Genomic DNA, 17,184 nt, shown 5'->3' on the forward strand with positions numbered 1-17,184 from the left:
TCCCACCCTTTGCAGGGACTCGAGGCAGGCGGTGGGCTGTGGGTCCCTGCTGTTCCCTTTGTCTCCCATAGCACAGAGAGGGGCCGGTTGTCCCTAAGCCCATCTGACAGCGTCACCGGAGCGCTCCTGGAGCCACTCGTCACTCTGAGCCCCGCCATGAAATCGCTCCGACGTTAGGCACTTCCTAATAAAGCTGTCACAGACACCCCATTATCTCCTGGCCCAGCCCCCTGCCCTCTGTTTAACCAGATAATCCGCTTTTTAAAGATACACTTTCCTCCGGTGCCTCAGCCCTACGCACAATGCCGGTGTCTGCAGTCCTCATCCACCCTTTTGTCCCCAGCCCTGGGAAATTCCCTGTTCCCCACCGCGGCTGTGTTCTTTCCACCAGATGGGCCATGGGCTGTGTCAGGGCTGTGTGTTTGGGGTGGAAGGGACCTTAAAGATCATCAAGCTCCAACCTCTGCCATGTGCTGCATGCCCTATAGGAACTATGGGTCTCTGTGAGGGGCTAGGGTGGCTATGGGGGAGGTTTTCAGGTCCTAGGGGGGGGTCCTTGAGGGGCTATGGTGCGGCCACAGGGGCCTTGGGGTGGAAATATGGGGGCTATAGGTGACGTGTGGGGGGGTGTTTGGTGGTCTGTTGCGGGGCTGCGGGGTTGGTACAGTATGGCTATGGGGTACTGGGGGGATATGGGGATCCTACAGGGAGCTATGGGGTCCCGCAGTGGGGCTGGAAGGCACAGATCCTCAGCTGCACCGTGGTGTGGTTGTACAGGATCTGGGGGCAATATGGGGATCAGGGGGGTTATGGGGTCCCATGATCAGCAGCAGTCCCACCACCAGCTCCATAGGGGGAAATCTCAGCCTCCCTTAGTTGTGGGTCTGCTCCATAGCTGCCCCAGAGCCACCCTATAGCACCCTCATAATAACCCTATAACAACCCCATAACTGCCTGTAGCCCACAGTCAGCAGCAGTTCCACCACTAGCTGCAGGTGGGGGAACATCAGCCTCTCTTAAGTGTGGGCCTGCCCCACAGCTGCCCCGCAGCACCCCTATAACCTTCCTACATGTGTCCTATAAATGCCCCATAACCCCTTATGGCTGTCCCATAACCCAGTTCACCTCCCAGCTGCCCACGGGGTGACAGCAGCCATTATGAGGTACACAGTGCCCCACAGCTGCCCCATAACCAAATCGTGCTTGCCCCAGAAATACTCTGCAGCTGCCCCACAACTGCCCCTATAGCCTCTGCCCCATAGTGTCCACCTCCTGGCTTCCATGGGGCAGCTATGGGGTGCTACAGGGCAGACCCATACCTAAGAAGAGGTGCCTTTAGCCCATACAAAACTGGTTATATGGCCACATGGGGCCAAGACATGGGGTTAAGGGTCACATGGGGGTCATGCAGGGTCATAAAGTGATGGGGTTACATGGGTATGGAGTCACACGGGTTCCTGGGGTCAGATGGGGTCGTGGGTCACAGTTATATGGTCATACGGAATGATGGAGTTACGTGACATGGTCAGGGGTGACATGGGAGCAGGAGTCACAGAGTTACGGGGTTATGAGGAGTCGGGGGGCATAGGGTTATGTGGGGTTATGGGTGACATGGGGTCATATGGTTTATGGGGTTATGGAGTCATATCAGGTTATAGGTCATGTGGGGTTACGGATCAGCACCCTACCTTTGGGCTACAGGGAACTCCAATCTCCTCTCAGTAATAAAGCAATAAATGCACTCCAACACCGCCCCACATCTCCCATTTTTTACCCTAAACTGCTCCCCACATCCCCCCAGACTCACCCATGTCCTCATACCCCCCCATGTGCCTGTGCCCCACATCTCCCACCTTCTCCTCCTTGGGGATCTCCAAACCCACCTGGGCGTGGGGCAGGCACAGCTCTGATGAAGGGAAAAGGGAGGGAGTGGGGAAAATAGGAGCAGAAGGGGGAATATTGGGGATTTAGGCAGAAAATGGGGGAAATTGGGAGAATGAGGTGAAGGGGGATACTGGCAAGTGGGGGGGAATAGGGAAAGGGGGGCTGGGGTTATGGGGTTGGAACACCAGGTTGGAAAACAATGCTTTGTAGGGAACCAGCTTTAGCAGGGGGTCAGGCTCGATGATCTCTTGAGGAACCTTCCAAGCCCTGTGACTCCGTGATCCTGATGGATGGGTACCACGCGACCCCCACCACCTCGAAGAGACAAAGAGAGGAGCCCACTCTTCCCCATGAAACATGACCGCCTCCAGAGCGCGGCCACTCGGCGTGACCGCTGAAACCCATCTGATCCCACTTGAAAAGAAAGAGGTAATACATCTCCCCGTTGAATAGGAGATCAAAGGCAGATTGTTGGGGCTCTTGGATTACCCTGCGAGGGCGCCGGCCGCCCTTGGGCTGCTGCAGCACTGCTCTCCCTGTGTCCAGAATGACCCTGGGACAGCAGAGCTTTGCCTCGACGAAAAGGACAGGTCCGCTCATTAGGCCTTAGCTCTTACGATCCTCTCCCAGTCCAGAGCTGAAATCATAGAACCACTGAGGTTGGAAAAGAGCTGTAAGATCACCCAGCCCAACCCCAACTCAACCCACCATGCCACTGACCATATCACGGAACCATACAACCATTAGGGTTGGAAAAGAGCTCTAAGATCACCCAGTCCAACTCCAACCCGTCCCACCATGCCCGCTGACCATGCCATGGAACCACAGAACCATTGAGGTTGTGTTCTGAGCTACAGGAGGGGTTGGGACACGGTCAGACCGACAAGGGACAATATTTTGGGATCTCCATTTAGGGTTACAGCAGAATTTGCTCACAAATTTTGCTCCAGCGCCGTTGAATCAAAGCGCGCCGCTATAAATCATTAATGCACTCCCGCGTTGTGACGAGGCTGGAACATTTTAATTGCTGAATAATGAAGCCAACGCTCACAAATCTCAGCTGTCTCCTGCAGGAGAGGAAAGCACACAACCGGACAGGACTCATGGCCGGGGGGGCCGCCAGGAGGGGCTGTTTGTTGCAGGAAATGTTGGTGTGAGCAGCAAAGGATGGACTCCTCCGGAGCACGGGACCAAAGAGAAGACTCCGAGCACGCTGGTCCAGCACAGCAAATCCTGTTTCCTCATCTATTTTCTTCAAGGATGCTCAGGGAGAAGCCGGGTGCATGCAGCGGTGCTCTTGCTGCACTACGTGCCCCAGCCTGGGTGATCACGGGGGGCTCCCAAAGGGAAATGGGCGATGGTAACACCCCCCTCCCTCCCTCCCCTCTAGAGCTGAAGCTGAGCCAAGCCAACCACGCAAAGCCCCAACCCATCACCCAAGGCCCCACCAGCAGCGCTGTTCCTTCCAGCTTTGTTTGGATTTCCAATAAAACCCTGACAGCATCCAGTGCTTGGGAGAATTCAGAATCTCACAACCTACCCCGGCTACACACAAGGACACCCGCACCGTGTGTGTTTAACAGGCCGACAGAGATGTGGCGGATAGCAGAGGATTATCTGGGTTAGCCGGGGAGAGAGGAGCAAGGAACTGCAGCGGGATTTCACCGCTAACAGGAACCGGCTTCGCTGCAAGGGTAACGTCGTGCTGACAAATGGAAGCTCGTGCACGCCGCAGGGATCCCCCGACCGACTCCTGTGCGTGGCCAAATCCGCTGCCATCCACTGCCACGCTGGGAAAAGCCCCCGTGCCAGCGGACTGCTCACTGACAGCAGCCAGGGCACGCTCAGAGAGCAAAAGATGCTGGGTTCAGCGCGCAGCGGGTCAATGCACCAAGGAGACCGACGCCGTGCAGTGGTGGCATATGGCCACACTTCCGTGGGCAAAAAAACAGGCGGATTTACATGTCAGGGAGAGGCACGGTCACGCCTGTCAGCAGGTTCGGCACTGCCAGAGGGGCAGGGATTATCTCTGCAGGCAGCTGGAATCCCGAGGCACGGCTCTGCTCACCTGACTGCAGCCAGGAGGGGAGAGCAAGCTCCGTCTCTTGGAGGACGCCTCCATCTCTCGCACCAAGTTAGATCTCGTCTGCCTGAAAAATAAGAAAAACAACACGTTTATTAGCATCTACTTCATGCTCCTAAGAGGAACGTGTACCTGGCCATCCCAAGCAGCCCACCCTCGTTTACAAGAGGCTCTGGGAAGCACAGAGAACCCAGAGCAGGACTCCTTCTACCCTTGATTGTGACAAATATTGCGCGACCCACGGGTGCTCCCCAGCCCTGCTCCCCTTCAATACAGAGACCCGACAGTGGTACACAATGCCTGCACAATGCCTCCTCGTGCTGAATGAATAAGTGCTAGCTCACTTCACAGGTTTTCCTGAATACAATTAGAAACCAGGATGCATTTCCTGCTTGGAGGAATCACAAACAGAGCAGGGGAGGCAAAGTGGAAGCTGCGTGCTACAGACTGGCTGGAGAAGCGAGAGAAGCAATTACTGCTTTCACATGGGAAGTAAGGAAGCACTGGGACTCACAGCAACGAGGCAGCGGACTGCGGGCGGATTAGAAGCATTAAGTGCTGCTAGAGAGGTGACCGAGCCCTCTCCATTAGCCAGCCAGCCCCGTCGTAACAAAAGGTTACCGAGCCCCTCTCCCAGGGATGCACTCCACTCTCCGCAACCGATATTCGGTGCTCCTGCCTCCACCAGCCCTTGTTCCTGGGCAAGGCAGCGGTACCGAATCGCAGATGGGCTAGGTCATAAAAAAAAGTAAAATAAGATAATCCCAGAACACAGGATTTGCACACGATGACACAGCGGGGGCTGCCAGCGGCGCCTGGCCAAGCGAGGGCTGTGCCACAGCGCGGCACCCGTCTGCTTCCAAATGTTCCTGCAGCACACAGGGCGGGCACCTGCAGCACACGGGACAGCGGTGCAGAAAGCAGGTTAAGCTAACCCTAAGTGCCATTAATTAATGCATGGGGATGTAGAAACCCACCTCCCTCATTAACTGATCTGGTTGAAGAACTGTGGGACGTTGCTCTCCAGAGCGGCCTCACGCTCCAGCCTGACCTGTGTGCAGGGTCCCAGCCTCACTGCTTCACCTCAGCAGTATCAGCCCCTCCAGCTCCAGGCTCTTCTTTAAGTAGCGATGCGCAGGGCTTGGGGCTGAGCTCCAGCCTGGCAGGAGCCGAAGGGCTGCGGTGCTGGCCCTCGGCGGAGCAGAGGCACCTGTCCGTTGGCACTACTCAAGACCTTGAGCACCATCTCCTGGTCATTCCTGATTTCAGTGGGAGTGACACTTCCTCCTTTGCACAGTCACAGGAAAGCCCTGGGGACAAACCACGCGTACAAGCGACAAAGGTGGGAGCACTTTGCTACGCACACAACATTTCGGCAGGGTCACACGCTCGCTGCTGCACAAAAAACAACCCCACAACGGTGCCAGGCACAACATCAGCTCCACCAACCCCTGGCCTCAAGGCAGGGGCTGTTCACTTCCACTCTTCGAGCTGGAACGGGAGTGACCAACTATCACGCTGTCGCAAAAACCTCCTGGAAAACTCCAATCTGTTCATCTCCCGGGCTGTGTGATGGAGCAGGCGCTGCTCACGGCAGGGCTGTGGCAGGGATCACCGCTCCGTATGTAAATATTGCAGTGGCAGAGTTCAACCTTTTGGCATTAGGGAAAGGAAGATAAATGCTACCAGTCCCCTCCGAGCCACAGGAACCCTGCATCTATCTAATTGCACTTCATAATGGATTCAGCAAACCATTAATTATCAGATTATATTTTAGGAAACTGCAGATTAAAAAAAAAAAAAAAAAAGACTTGATGAAATTTTAGTCTTAAAGGGGCCAGTGTGCTGCGATGAATGTGTTGCCATCCTCCCAGCACCGAAGAAGCAAGCTTTACAGCAGGTACATGAATGCATTTCACAAAGCAATGTCCTGTGTGCTGCTCTGAGACAGAAGTAGCTTTGTTAGTGCCTTATGAATGTCTACAAACCTCTCCCGTCCTTGCTGCACACCATTTCTTTGGTCAGGGTCACATATACCGGGGTTGCTTTCCCAAAAACAAAAACAAAAATCCAAAAGCCGAATCTCCCTTGGAAGAGCACCATGACTAAGTATGGCTCTGGAACCAGTCCAGTGCACACCAGGTGCCACATATGAGCACCCACCGCTCACTCTCACTTGGTTTCTTCACAAATTAGAGTGACTTTGTCATCAAACAAGTCCTCCATGGTCACCGTCACCAGGTCCGAGCCAGCTCGGCTCGCTTGGGATTCAGGCAACGTCACAAAGACTTGGGAGCTGGTGAGTTGGGCCTCATCAAAAGAGATGACGTGTTCTGCTGCTCCTTGCTCTGACGTCTGAATCACCTGGGTGGAAGATGAACTGAGTCAGACACTTTCCGCACTGCTTTCCTCGTGGCCCCTTTGCTACGCACATCTCTCCTGGCCCAGCTCCTCTAGTAACATTCAGCTTCACACTAGAGGACTGCAACTACAATAGGCTTGAGACTAATGGTAAACTCCAAGCTCCAAATATCAGTGATGCAAAAGAGAAAATAGAAGAACCATTTAAATATTTGCCTCCACAAAATTGCTATAATTTAGCTCCATAAGCAGTCATAGACAATAAAGATACTATGATTACACACTAGAGGAATGGCAGCCCAGGGAATCCCACACACTGGGCTCCTTCATGCAAGGAGCTAATCTCCACTGACGGCTGAAATATTACGTTTGTCACTGGGAGTTGCAGTCTGTGAGGATGAAAGCATGGAGGGGAAGGAATGGATGATGGTGATTCGGATCCAGGTGGGCTGAGGTCTTTGCCCTACGCAACCCAGACTGCAAGTGCTGCAGCATCTTCCTTGAGCCTTCCTGCAAGCCAGCCTTGCACTAGCACAGATCATTCAAACCCTAAAGCACTTGGGGCTCAGGGGTTTATGTCCTGGATCCCTCTAATCAAGAGTGCAGAAAGAGGTGACAGCTACTACAAAGTGGACTTGGGTAAAAACAAGAGGGCTAAAAGGGGAGGGCTGTGAAACAGAGCAGTCGCTACCTGTACAATCTGGGCTGTAGTGGCTTGGGCCTCTGTGAAGACCAGCTTGGGATGCTCAGTGCTGTGGTGCCCCTCCAGCTCGCCCTGGGAGGTGAAGAGCTCCCCGCAGAGCCCACAGGTGAAGGTGCTCTCTGCCTGCTTGAAGTGCTCGGTGGTGACGTGCTGCTGCAGGGCCCCTGGGAAGCGGAAGGAGGCTGAGCAGTACAAGCAGCAAAATGGCTGGGACCCTGGGGAAGATGCACTATTCTGAGCCTGCGGTGCAATGGCCAGGGCCAGCCCAAGAGCACAGGGAGCTGCAAATGACCAAGACGTGCAGGGCTGAAACCCATGGGGGACTCACTGCATGGGTTCAGTTCCTTGTTTCCCCATGCTGATGTCTCTTTATCTGTACTTAGCTCTTTTCTATACAATACAACACTGCAGGACAACACTGAGCCACAAGAAACATAACAGCAAAGGTAACACACCTGAGTGCCTGCACTTCACATGGACCTGCAGGAGAGCCAGCGTGGGAAATTTCTCCTTGCACATCTCACAGTCATGGAACTTCACATCTGCAAACAAGATCATCAAGAGAAAAGTGTGCAAGAAAGGTCTTCTACAAGAGACAGTGCTTCTGGATGAGAGCTTTGTTAATACTTCAGCATCACCACATCTGCATACAGACAGAGGGAGCACCTTTGGAGACAAGGCAGAGGAAGGAGAAGCCAAGAGCAACTGAGCTGCAAGTTGCTGAGATGAGGCTTACCCCTGCTATGGGATACAAAGAATTTACTGTGATTTGCAAGTAAACAGAATGCACAAACTTGTTCTGTAAGAGTTATTGCTACATCTCTGCCAGCAGTCACCACATGTTGTTGCTGGCTAACAAACAGGCTGTTACCTGCGTGCTCTGCTTTGACGTGCTTTCGGTGAGCAGCAGTGCTGGAGAAGGTTTTGTCACAGGAGCTGCACTGCAAGGAGGAGAACTTGGAGGAGCGGTGATTCTGAGCTGCAAAGACATCGGGGTGGTGGGTCCGGTTGTGATACCATAACCCTGACAACTGCTGCAATGATAAGGACCAAATCATGGTTACAACCCAAAAGTTGCTCTAGGAGTATTACGACAGCAAGAAGCTGTGCCTGGAAAGGAACAGCAAGAGAGGGACTGTGCTCAGCAGATGCAAGACACCAGCCAGACCCCACATCTAACCACAGAACACCACCACGCTTCTCCATTACCCTCTGAAGAACTGAACACTGCAGAATCCCTCATCCCCATTTCACTCACTGCAGGTCTCCTTTCAAATTTGTGTTTCCTTGTAGGAATTTGCTCCCACACATACTCCCACTGAAGCATGCTATTCGCCGTATGAGTATTTTTACTCCCATAGTTCTTGGCAGCTAGAAATTGAGGTGAAACAGATTCCTGAGGGTCTGGACAGGCAAGTACACAGTCCTCTGCAATCACGGCCCATCTGTCTCCACGGATCTGGCTTTTCCCTATAGTTTCTGCCTCCTATGTGCAATTTTTTCCTCTGCTGATGACACTTGGTGCACATGGCCAGGGGAGATGTCCTCGTGCAGTAACAAGTAACAGCAATCTCCAGCACACGAGGCTAAATCCTTGCTGCCCCAGCTCACCTGGTAAGCTTTGTTGCAGATGTCACAGCTGAAGGGTTTTCCTCCGACGTGAGTCACCATGTGGCGCTCCAGGAGGGATGGGGCACTGAAGACTTTTGAGCAGTTGGGGCAGGGGTGGTACTCTCGGGAGTGGGCTTCATGGATGTGCTTGCGGTGTTCCTGCAGGGTGGCAAAGCTCATCCGGCACTTCCTGCAGTCGTAGGGATCTTCAATGTCTGGTCCCCAGCGATGCAACAAAAAAGGAGGAGATAATGCAAGGAAAAAAGAAATGAATTGAGAAGAGTATTCATAGAAGGGGGAAAGAGAAGGGAAAGAAGTGCTTGTTATTTCCCAGACGAAAAATAACACTTAGGTTTTGGCCTTGCATACACCTAAAGCTTCCCATGTCAAATTCCCTGCAGCCCATAGCCTGCTGGAAGCCACCCCTGATGTTTTCTTTGGGATAACCCTATCCACAGCATCCAACCACTGAAGAAACTTTCTTGAGAGGGAAAATCCCACCACGAGACCCCCTGCCAGTCTGTGGGAACTAGCAATACCCACACAGGCACCTCTGCCACAACCCTTCAGAAGCCGTGCCTCGCAGGCTGGGCTGCCCAAAGCCAGGGAGACAGCTGGTCACACTCACTGTGAAAGGTCCGGAGGTGGATGGAGAGCCCATTGGCCTGGCGAAAGCCTTTCCCACACTCCCGGCAGACGTAGGGCTTGTCCCCTGTGTGGGTTCGGACGTGGCGTGAGAGCTCGATGGACTGGGCAAACACGGCGTCGCAGTACTGGCAGGCGTACATCTTGCCTGCATGGAGACACAAAGTGAGAGCCTGTGCCCGACAGGAGCTCTGGCTGCACTATGCCTAACTTCAGGAGAGGGAAGAGTGCTTAAAAGGAGCTTACAATCAGGAGGGAGTCAGACTTTTTACGTGGTCTGATAGTAATAGGATAAGGGGGAAAGGCTTTAAGCTAAAACGTGGATTTAGGTTAGCTTTTAGGAGAAATTTTTCACTCAGAGAGCACTGAGGCCCTGGCACTGCTACCCAGAGCTGTGGGTGCCCCATCCCTGGATGTGATCAAGGCCCTGGGTAACCTGACCTGCTGGGGGGCAACCAGCCCACGAGACAGGCTTTAAAGTCCCTTCCAACCCAAGCCACTCTACGATTCTGCGAGACTGTGGACTACACGTGCTTTCCTGGGGTAGTCAGATCAATTCAACACCAAGTTGAAAAGGTCCTAGAGGAAACCATGCCTGCACAAGGAGTATTCAATTAGCAGAGACCTCAAGTGTCTGGAGGTATTATATGTTGGCATGTCTCACATTGAAAATTAATTGCCCAACTGCATCACGCTCATGCAACATTGTAATGCTTGAGTGTATTTATTACAAACACAATGACACATCCTCTGCAGTCGTGAGCTGAAAAGGGCACGGCTAAGCCCTGCCTGTGGAAGGGGCTGAGTGTAGGAGCTGATGTGAAACACAGGAAATTCAGCCAGAGGGAGGGATGGGAGAAGGCAGGTGGTCCAGAGGGAGGCAGTCACATTGCAGGAGTTTAGACGTGAAGGGACAGAAGGGAGCTACCCAGTAGAAGAACAAGTAAGACAGAGAAAGAGGAAGATGCCTTTAGCAGGGGGCAAGCTTCTAACATGGAGAAGATAGAACGGAGCAGTGGCAGAGCAGGGACTGAGAAGGGTCAGCAGCTGAAACCATGCAGGTGAAGGAGATCTGAGAGCAGCCTGCTGCCCCAGCTCTCCCAAAACACGTGCAGACCAGGAAAGAGGCCAGCAGCAAGGAAGCAGATAAGAAGCAGGGCAGGAAGGAGTGGATGGAGCGAGCCAAGCCTCATGCCCCAGCTGGGGATTGTCTCCTGTGGGGAAGGCTCACCTTCAGAGTGCTTTTTCTTGGTGTGGTAGGCAAGGGCCGAGGCCTGCATGAATGTCATCAGGCAGTGCTTGCACACGAAGGGCCGGTCCCCAGTGTGCAGCCGCAGGTGGTTCTTCAGCGTAGAGTTGGCTGCAAACTTGGCCCCGCACTCCTCACAGGAGAAGGGCTTCTCGTCAAAATGCTCGGTCAGCTTGTGATACTGCATCCCTGGTGACAAGGGCAGGACACCGGTGCGGCATTACTGAAATGTACAGCAACCCAGTGCCAGCTCCCACCAGCCCTGCCAGAAGCACTTCCACTGCTTCACTCAGCACGGAGGTCCCCATCCCAATAGACAAAGGCACTGCGAGCCGGCCACGGGGAGGGCAGAGAGCTTCCACGCCTCTCGCTGGTCCTGCTAAGCCAGCCACAGAACTGGAACAGCTCAATTATTTTTAGAGGCTTATAAATTTACCAGTAGCCCCGCTTTTCCTTGATGAGCCATGTGGAAAACCAATTAGGGAAGAACTAATCAGAAAGCGGTTGTGCTCAGTGGGGCAGGAGAAACAAGCTGAGCTGCATTTCCCACACGTGGCACTCACAGAGCTGCAGGGAGGAGGAGAAGATTACAGATTATCATTTTATTATATCGTCCACGTTTCCCCAGCACAGGGCCCAGGAACAAACACCCCTTTGCCCCCTGCTATCACCAACTCTACCTGAAGCATGAGCAAACTCTCGGCCACAGATGTCACAGGTGACAGGGAGACGCTTCTTCTTCTTCTTGGCCATCCCCACCGCACCATGGACCTCCAGCTGATGCTTCTCCAGCTCCTTCTTTGTTGATTTGACTTCAGTGCATTCCTTACACTGCATTTGCTTTCCTCTGGCCACCCGACAACGTTTCATGTGCACCTTCAGGCGGCAGTAGAAGTGGAAGCTCTTCTCACAGGCTTTGCAGATGAAACTCTTCTTGGAAGATGCTTTCTCTTGTGGTTCCTCCGGTTCCTTGATTGCAGCATTTCCTGCCTTGTCCTCTTCTTTATCCAGAGCTTCCACTTGGGATTCACTGTTCACCTTCCACTTCCTGATTCCAGGTTCCTCTCCACTTCCCTCAGTCAAGAGCCCTGTGTAAAAAGCAGCTCCTGCTTGAGGGGTGACCAGGCCTGAGTACCAAACCCCTGGACTCCCATCTCCTGAATGCTCCTACACAGCAAGTCATCCCTATGCAACAAGAAGGCACATGCAAGAGATGCTCAGTGGACACTTTGTCCATCACAATGGTGGCACATGGCTCTGCCCAAAAGTGGTCGTGGTAATCGACGGTACGAGGCATGGAGCGGTCCTTGAATTCCACCCGTGTGTACCAGGGGTTCAATTAGATGACAGAGCAACAGCCAGATTTTTCAAAGAGCTCACTCCTCCCCTGGCAAGAACAGAAATAACTGTTGTTTCTAAGAGTCTGCCACCAGCTCAGACACGTGACTTTGGGCTCGTGCTTAAATGTTTGAAGATCTGAGCCTTGGGTATGATGTTGTGCCACTAGGTCAGCCACTGACAGCAGATATCTAGCCATTAAAATCACAAGAAATCTCAGGAATATTTCCCAAACACAAACTCTTTTAAAGAGAACACACAGTCTTGCTACAACCCTTTCAAGTCTTCTGGTTAGGGCCCTGGGGTATTTTAAATCACTCATTACATTCATTTCTTTAAAAGTCTAATGCTTTTCCAAGTCCCTGTAATGCCATCATCTCGAAAAGCACAAGGTTCTCAATCTACAGAAAAGACCCACATGGAATACACATATGGAAGAAATCAAAATACAAACAGATATATTTGGCTCTTTTGTTATAATGAGAACCATGCGATTCTGTGGTCATGGAAACCACTGCAGAGTTATTTTGCCAATGCACAGGAAATTCAGCCTGTATTTGCAAAACTTCATTTCTGCCTTCCCTGTTACGGGAAGAGCTCGGTGAAGTTTTCTCCCAGCACAGTGATATAAGCCCGAATTTCCAACCAATGAGAAACCAGCTGATATATTCCAATGGACACCGACTCAGAAATGTTAAGATGTCAAGTGGTGACCCACCAGCCCCTGAATATGTCAAGGGAATAAAACAGACTGTAAGACTGTTGTCCACTTTGTCCTCCTCTGTCAAGACAGCAATACACACCCCTCACCCCTAAGGTCTCTTCCTTCATCCCTATGACCAACACTGTCAGTTTTTCTGATTTAAGCAAATAAGACTCTTGAAATGTTGAACATCAAAAAGAGATGAATGTGGATGAAGATATGCGTGCTAAAGAAGACAGAACTGGATATGTCCAGAAGTGCCACAACAGCAGGAGCATAACTTGAGTGAGACTGAAGTAAGCAAGTTTGCCAAAGATTCATGGTGCTCTAGCTCATATGCCTGCAATAGTGTTGTTTAGGATCACAGGGATGGACAGTCCAGAGTATTTCAAGAACGAATCAGGATACAGATGTGTTTGAATATGGCTCTGGAAAGGTACAGGTAAGCCTTCAGCCTACACAACAGCACAACACTACGTTATAAAGGCAGGGAGAGCTCGCAAGCTCAGCTCAGCTTCATGGTGAAATGCATCAAGGCGCAACACTCTGTATCTGCAGGGGGATGCTACCACCACCAGAGAACAGTTCTGAATGAAAGCTGAAGCAGATCATGGGAAATCAATGGGTAGGTACGAACACCCTGTACTCTTGTGCCAGTACAACACACACTTCTTGGATGGTAGGTCCGTGTACATCAGAAATGCCTCAGGCCAGGAATTGCTGACTGTGGAGTCCAGGACTTTGTGTGGCTTTGCATTCTCTGGTGGCAAAGACCTCAATACTGGAAGAAAAACCCTGCTGTTAATCATGGTGCATCTCCTCATGAGTTCTCTTTCTCTTTTATAAGCTTTCTGCTGAGTTGGTAATCCTGGTGGCTGCTCTACTCTACCTGCAGTTTATGGCAGATACCAGACTCCAGAAGCAAAAAAACTTGACATACAGCCATTCTGCCTCCCACTTTTTTAAGCTGGAAGAAAATTCCACCTACATTTTTGCAACTACCCTGTGTCAGTGAGCATGTGATGGTCATTCAAAAGGTTGCTGACAAGCATGGGTCCATGAGCAAAACTTTTACAGGAGAGTATGGAGTTTTGCTTGCAGACTCTCTGATTCCAGGAGCTGACCCAGGCCCACATTAAATCCCAACTGTGTTTTTCAAACTCAAGATTATGCAAAGGAAAGCCCTTTTATCTGGAGTTCTTGACACATTTCTGAAAGTTGAAAATTAGGCATATCTGGACAAATAAGATCTCCCAAGACGTGACTCTAAAGAGACCAGGAAAGCAGCTCGCTAGTGAAGAAATGGCTGGAACAGCCAAATCTTGTCTTTGCAAGCACCAGCTGCCAACAGTAAGAGAGCTCCAGCTACAAAAGTGAGGAAAAACCAACAGACTTCGTATCATGCCTCCATCAGAGAAACCAACTCGTTATTTTGATGATGCTGAATGAGGTCGAGGATGAATGGAGATTCCTCCACAGGAAATCCTGTTGCTTTCCAAGTTGCTCAGCTCACCTACATTAGGTATCAGAGATACCTCTCCTTTTTGTGGTGGAGATGTAAAAAAAAAAAAAAAAATAGCTTTCAAATGGAAAAGCAAACTGTATGCATCTCTTCCTGGCATGTACGTTCTTCAGAAATGTAAGATTCCCTCTGTTTTAAGTAGAAGCTCACATTCCTCAACCATGACACCCTCAGTTATCACTCACATTTCATGCTAAGAGCCACACGGCTACTGATCCAGAATGCCACCTGCAACACACAGGGCTGGTAAGCTGTGATATCAGAGCTGAGGAGATCAGTCTAAAAATTAAGATATGGAACGTCAGTGTAAAGATCACTGGATGCCAAAAAGGGACTGATGACTGGCAGTTCTCCTCGGATCGATTCATACAAAAATACATGTTTTTGCCAAGCAGATACCATTTTTCCAGCGGTTTTGTTTTTGATGTTGTATCTTGCTTGCTTATGTCTCAGCCTCTCCTTGGCTTGAAGCCCTGCAAGACGCTCTGTAACAGCAGTCTGCTCTCTTTGATATTGGTGCCAGAGAAGCAGGCATCTGCCAGAGCAGTTTAGCTGACTCCCCAAGTCCCTCACTGGAAAGCACTCCAAGGTGTCCAGCAGCTAAGGTGGACTGCGCCTTCAAAGACACGTGTGTTTTCTGTTGGCTTACCTCTTCTAGAGTCACCAGGGCATCAGGCCTGGCACATCCTGCAGTCAGTTAGGGTCAAGGGAAGTGAAGCAAGTGACTGGAGCTTCAGCAGGGGTCAGAGAAGGAATGGCAGATAAGAAGGAATCACCTTTTCTCCAGAAATCCTCATCAGAGCCATGACCGGGCAAAAAAGCCAGCTGGATTGGCAGCAGCTCTTCAGAGTTTTAAGTGGGGAACTAGATTTGAACTGGGTGCAAATACTGGATCTACAGCGTAGGACATTTCTCAGGGAGCTCTATAAGCAGTAACCTGGTCCTTGATTCCTTCTATGCATGCATCCAATCCCATCTACCACCCTAAAAACTTCTCCCTCTCGCTCAAGAACAGAGGTAGGCTAATGAATTGCCACTCAATCTCTACCCCATCCTGGCACACAGGGAACATTTGCTTTGCCTGTCACTGATGAACATGAAACAGTGGCAAGTGTCAAAGCCAGCAGGCTGGTGTTCATCCATAAAGACCAGTCATAGTCCTGTCCCACATTTTCAAACCAACTTCCCCTAAAAAAAGGCAGGACACTAATAACAAGCTGCTTACTCTAACTAGCCAGCAATCTGTGAGTATTTCCACACTGTGCCTATGCTAAGCAGCTCTGGCACCACAAGTAAATAGGGATGGACTAAGCTGAATCAGCATCCGTGCTTAGATAAAAAACACATTGTGTACATCCCATCGGACTGTGCAGCCCAAAACATCTGTACATGGATGCACTGGGAAATGTGGTGACATAAAAACATACGTGAGAAGACAGAAGAAGCAAGCCACATTTGCATCCTTTTCAAGCGAATGCAAACCTGCAGTTGCCTTTCTGGCTCTCTGTTATCTTTTTCATTAAAGCACCAAATCCTGTTAAGCATTCTTCCTTCAAATGATGGATGCAGAGACACAATTCAGCTCAGCTGGAAATAATTCCATAGCTCAGGGCAGGGTCTCATACACCATTACTGATACGCATTTGTTTCTGAAGTTCAGGAAATTGCTATCTGCATATGCTCCACTCATACCTTTGTCAAACTGCTACAGTACATAACACTCACCTACTGCTGTGGGACACTCCTGTGGGATCATTTGCTCTGGAAAATGTACATATAGCAAAACCAAATTAAGGCACGGTGAGACAATTAACTCAGGGACTACAAAGTGCACCATCACTGTCATCCTTTCACAAGACAAGTGCACTCGGATGTGAGCTTTTCACAATCAGCTTGTGAAGTATCTGCACATACAGCAAGTCAGCACATTACGGCACCAGGATACTGCTGTCTGCTACCACTCAAACTACCCAAAACTCACAGTGAACCGACCACAGAAGGATGAAAGTCTGTGCATTCCTTACCCACGTGCCCTAGCTCCTGCATCACCGGCTGCAGGTCTGGGAAAGACTCATGGACATGGCACAGCAGCTGACAGATCTTGATGGCTGGGACAGACTTCTCTTGTGCTGTACTCAGAGCTGCTTTCAAGGAGGCCTCTGAGCTTTCCTTCTCAGCAGAAATACTCAGTAGCTAGAGAAGTAAGAAGAAGAAAACATCACAAGACAGAAAATTTGGGCTGTCAATGGTCGGGATGGTCTGGGAGCAAGGGCAGTTTCCCTTTTTCTGTTTCATCTTTTCTGCTGGGAACCTGCTCAGAGAAACCAGGAAAAAAAAAATTATCTTTCCAAACAAGTCTTTGCTCTTCCACTGATCTATGAGCATGAGCGGAAAGAATTTCTGGACTAAAACAAGTTACAATAAATCAATTCTCAGACTTTCTGATTTGGCATTAGCTTACTTAAAACCACCTCCATCGAAAGAGAGGTTTCTCAATGCCTTAAAGCACTGAGTTTACCTAACTTGTAAATCTGTCTTTCATGCACAGCTTTCTCTGCAATGCAAATTGTGCTGGCTCCCAAGGGGGGGTACACACTGCATCACCCCTTCATACCTCTTTTACTGCTTCTGTGAGTCCTGCTTCCCCTGGAGCCAAGCCCTTCAGGTTCGCTCTCTGCTTAATGGCCTCTGAGATGAGCTCGCTGTGCCGGAGGATGATCTCAATGGCTGTGCTTTCACTGGTGGCAACTGAAGAGGGAAATAAGAAGTATTTAAAAACCCAATATGAAAAACGCAATATGCAAGGAGAACCTAAAGGTAGCTTTGCTTAGCTAAAGGTGATCCGTTAACAGCAGGAGTCCCTTCTTTATGGAGCAGGAAACAGTGAAAAACTTTGTTTACACTGACTGCCTCACAGACATCCAGCCTAAAACACAGCAATCTGGTAGACCTCGCTTCTCAGCATTTGTACAGGTTTTCCAAAGCATGTTACTGAATGAGATGCTAACAACCTCAAAAGGCAGCCATGACTGTCCCAACACACAGGATTTCTTCTCTCCTCTAATTCTAGATATCCCATTTTGAC

The 17,184-nt window shown here is 50.6% G+C and overlaps 1 protein-coding gene across 18 annotated transcripts in view; it reads right to left on the reverse strand.

Moving 5' to 3' along the window:
• Window positions 2,884–17,184, reverse strand: part of ZBTB40 (zinc finger and BTB domain containing 40) — a 36,023-nt gene continuing 21,722 nt past the window's right edge. For 9 of the 18 annotated variants that reach the window (XM_021417409.1, XM_021417417.1, XM_021417414.1 and 6 more), the window contains 10 exons: window positions 16,714–16,847; window positions 16,124–16,292; window positions 11,217–11,624; window positions 10,519–10,725; window positions 9,271–9,435; window positions 8,643–8,857; window positions 7,903–8,065; window positions 7,487–7,573; window positions 7,020–7,312; window positions 2,884–6,331 (listed from right to left, as the gene is read on the reverse strand). In XM_021417409.1, coding sequence (XP_021273084.1) covers window positions 6,140–6,331; window positions 7,020–7,312; window positions 7,487–7,573; window positions 7,903–8,065; window positions 8,643–8,857; window positions 9,271–9,435; window positions 10,519–10,725; window positions 11,217–11,624; window positions 16,124–16,292; window positions 16,714–16,847 — 2,033 coding nt within the window. In that variant the 3' untranslated portion in view covers window positions 2,884–6,139. Of the gene's footprint in view, window positions 6,332–7,019; window positions 7,313–7,433; window positions 7,574–7,902; window positions 8,066–8,642; window positions 8,858–9,270; window positions 9,436–10,518; window positions 10,726–11,216; window positions 11,625–16,123; window positions 16,293–16,713; window positions 16,848–17,184 lie in introns of those variants that run through there. The other 9 variants (XR_002444431.1, XR_002444429.1, XR_002444430.1 and 6 more) reach the window with 9 other exon arrangements.

Source organism: Numida meleagris, chromosome 20, assembly GCF_002078875.1.
Source record: "Numida meleagris isolate 19003 breed g44 Domestic line chromosome 20, NumMel1.0, whole genome shotgun sequence".
Lineage (NCBI taxonomy): Eukaryota > Metazoa > Chordata > Aves > Galliformes > Numididae > Numida > Numida meleagris.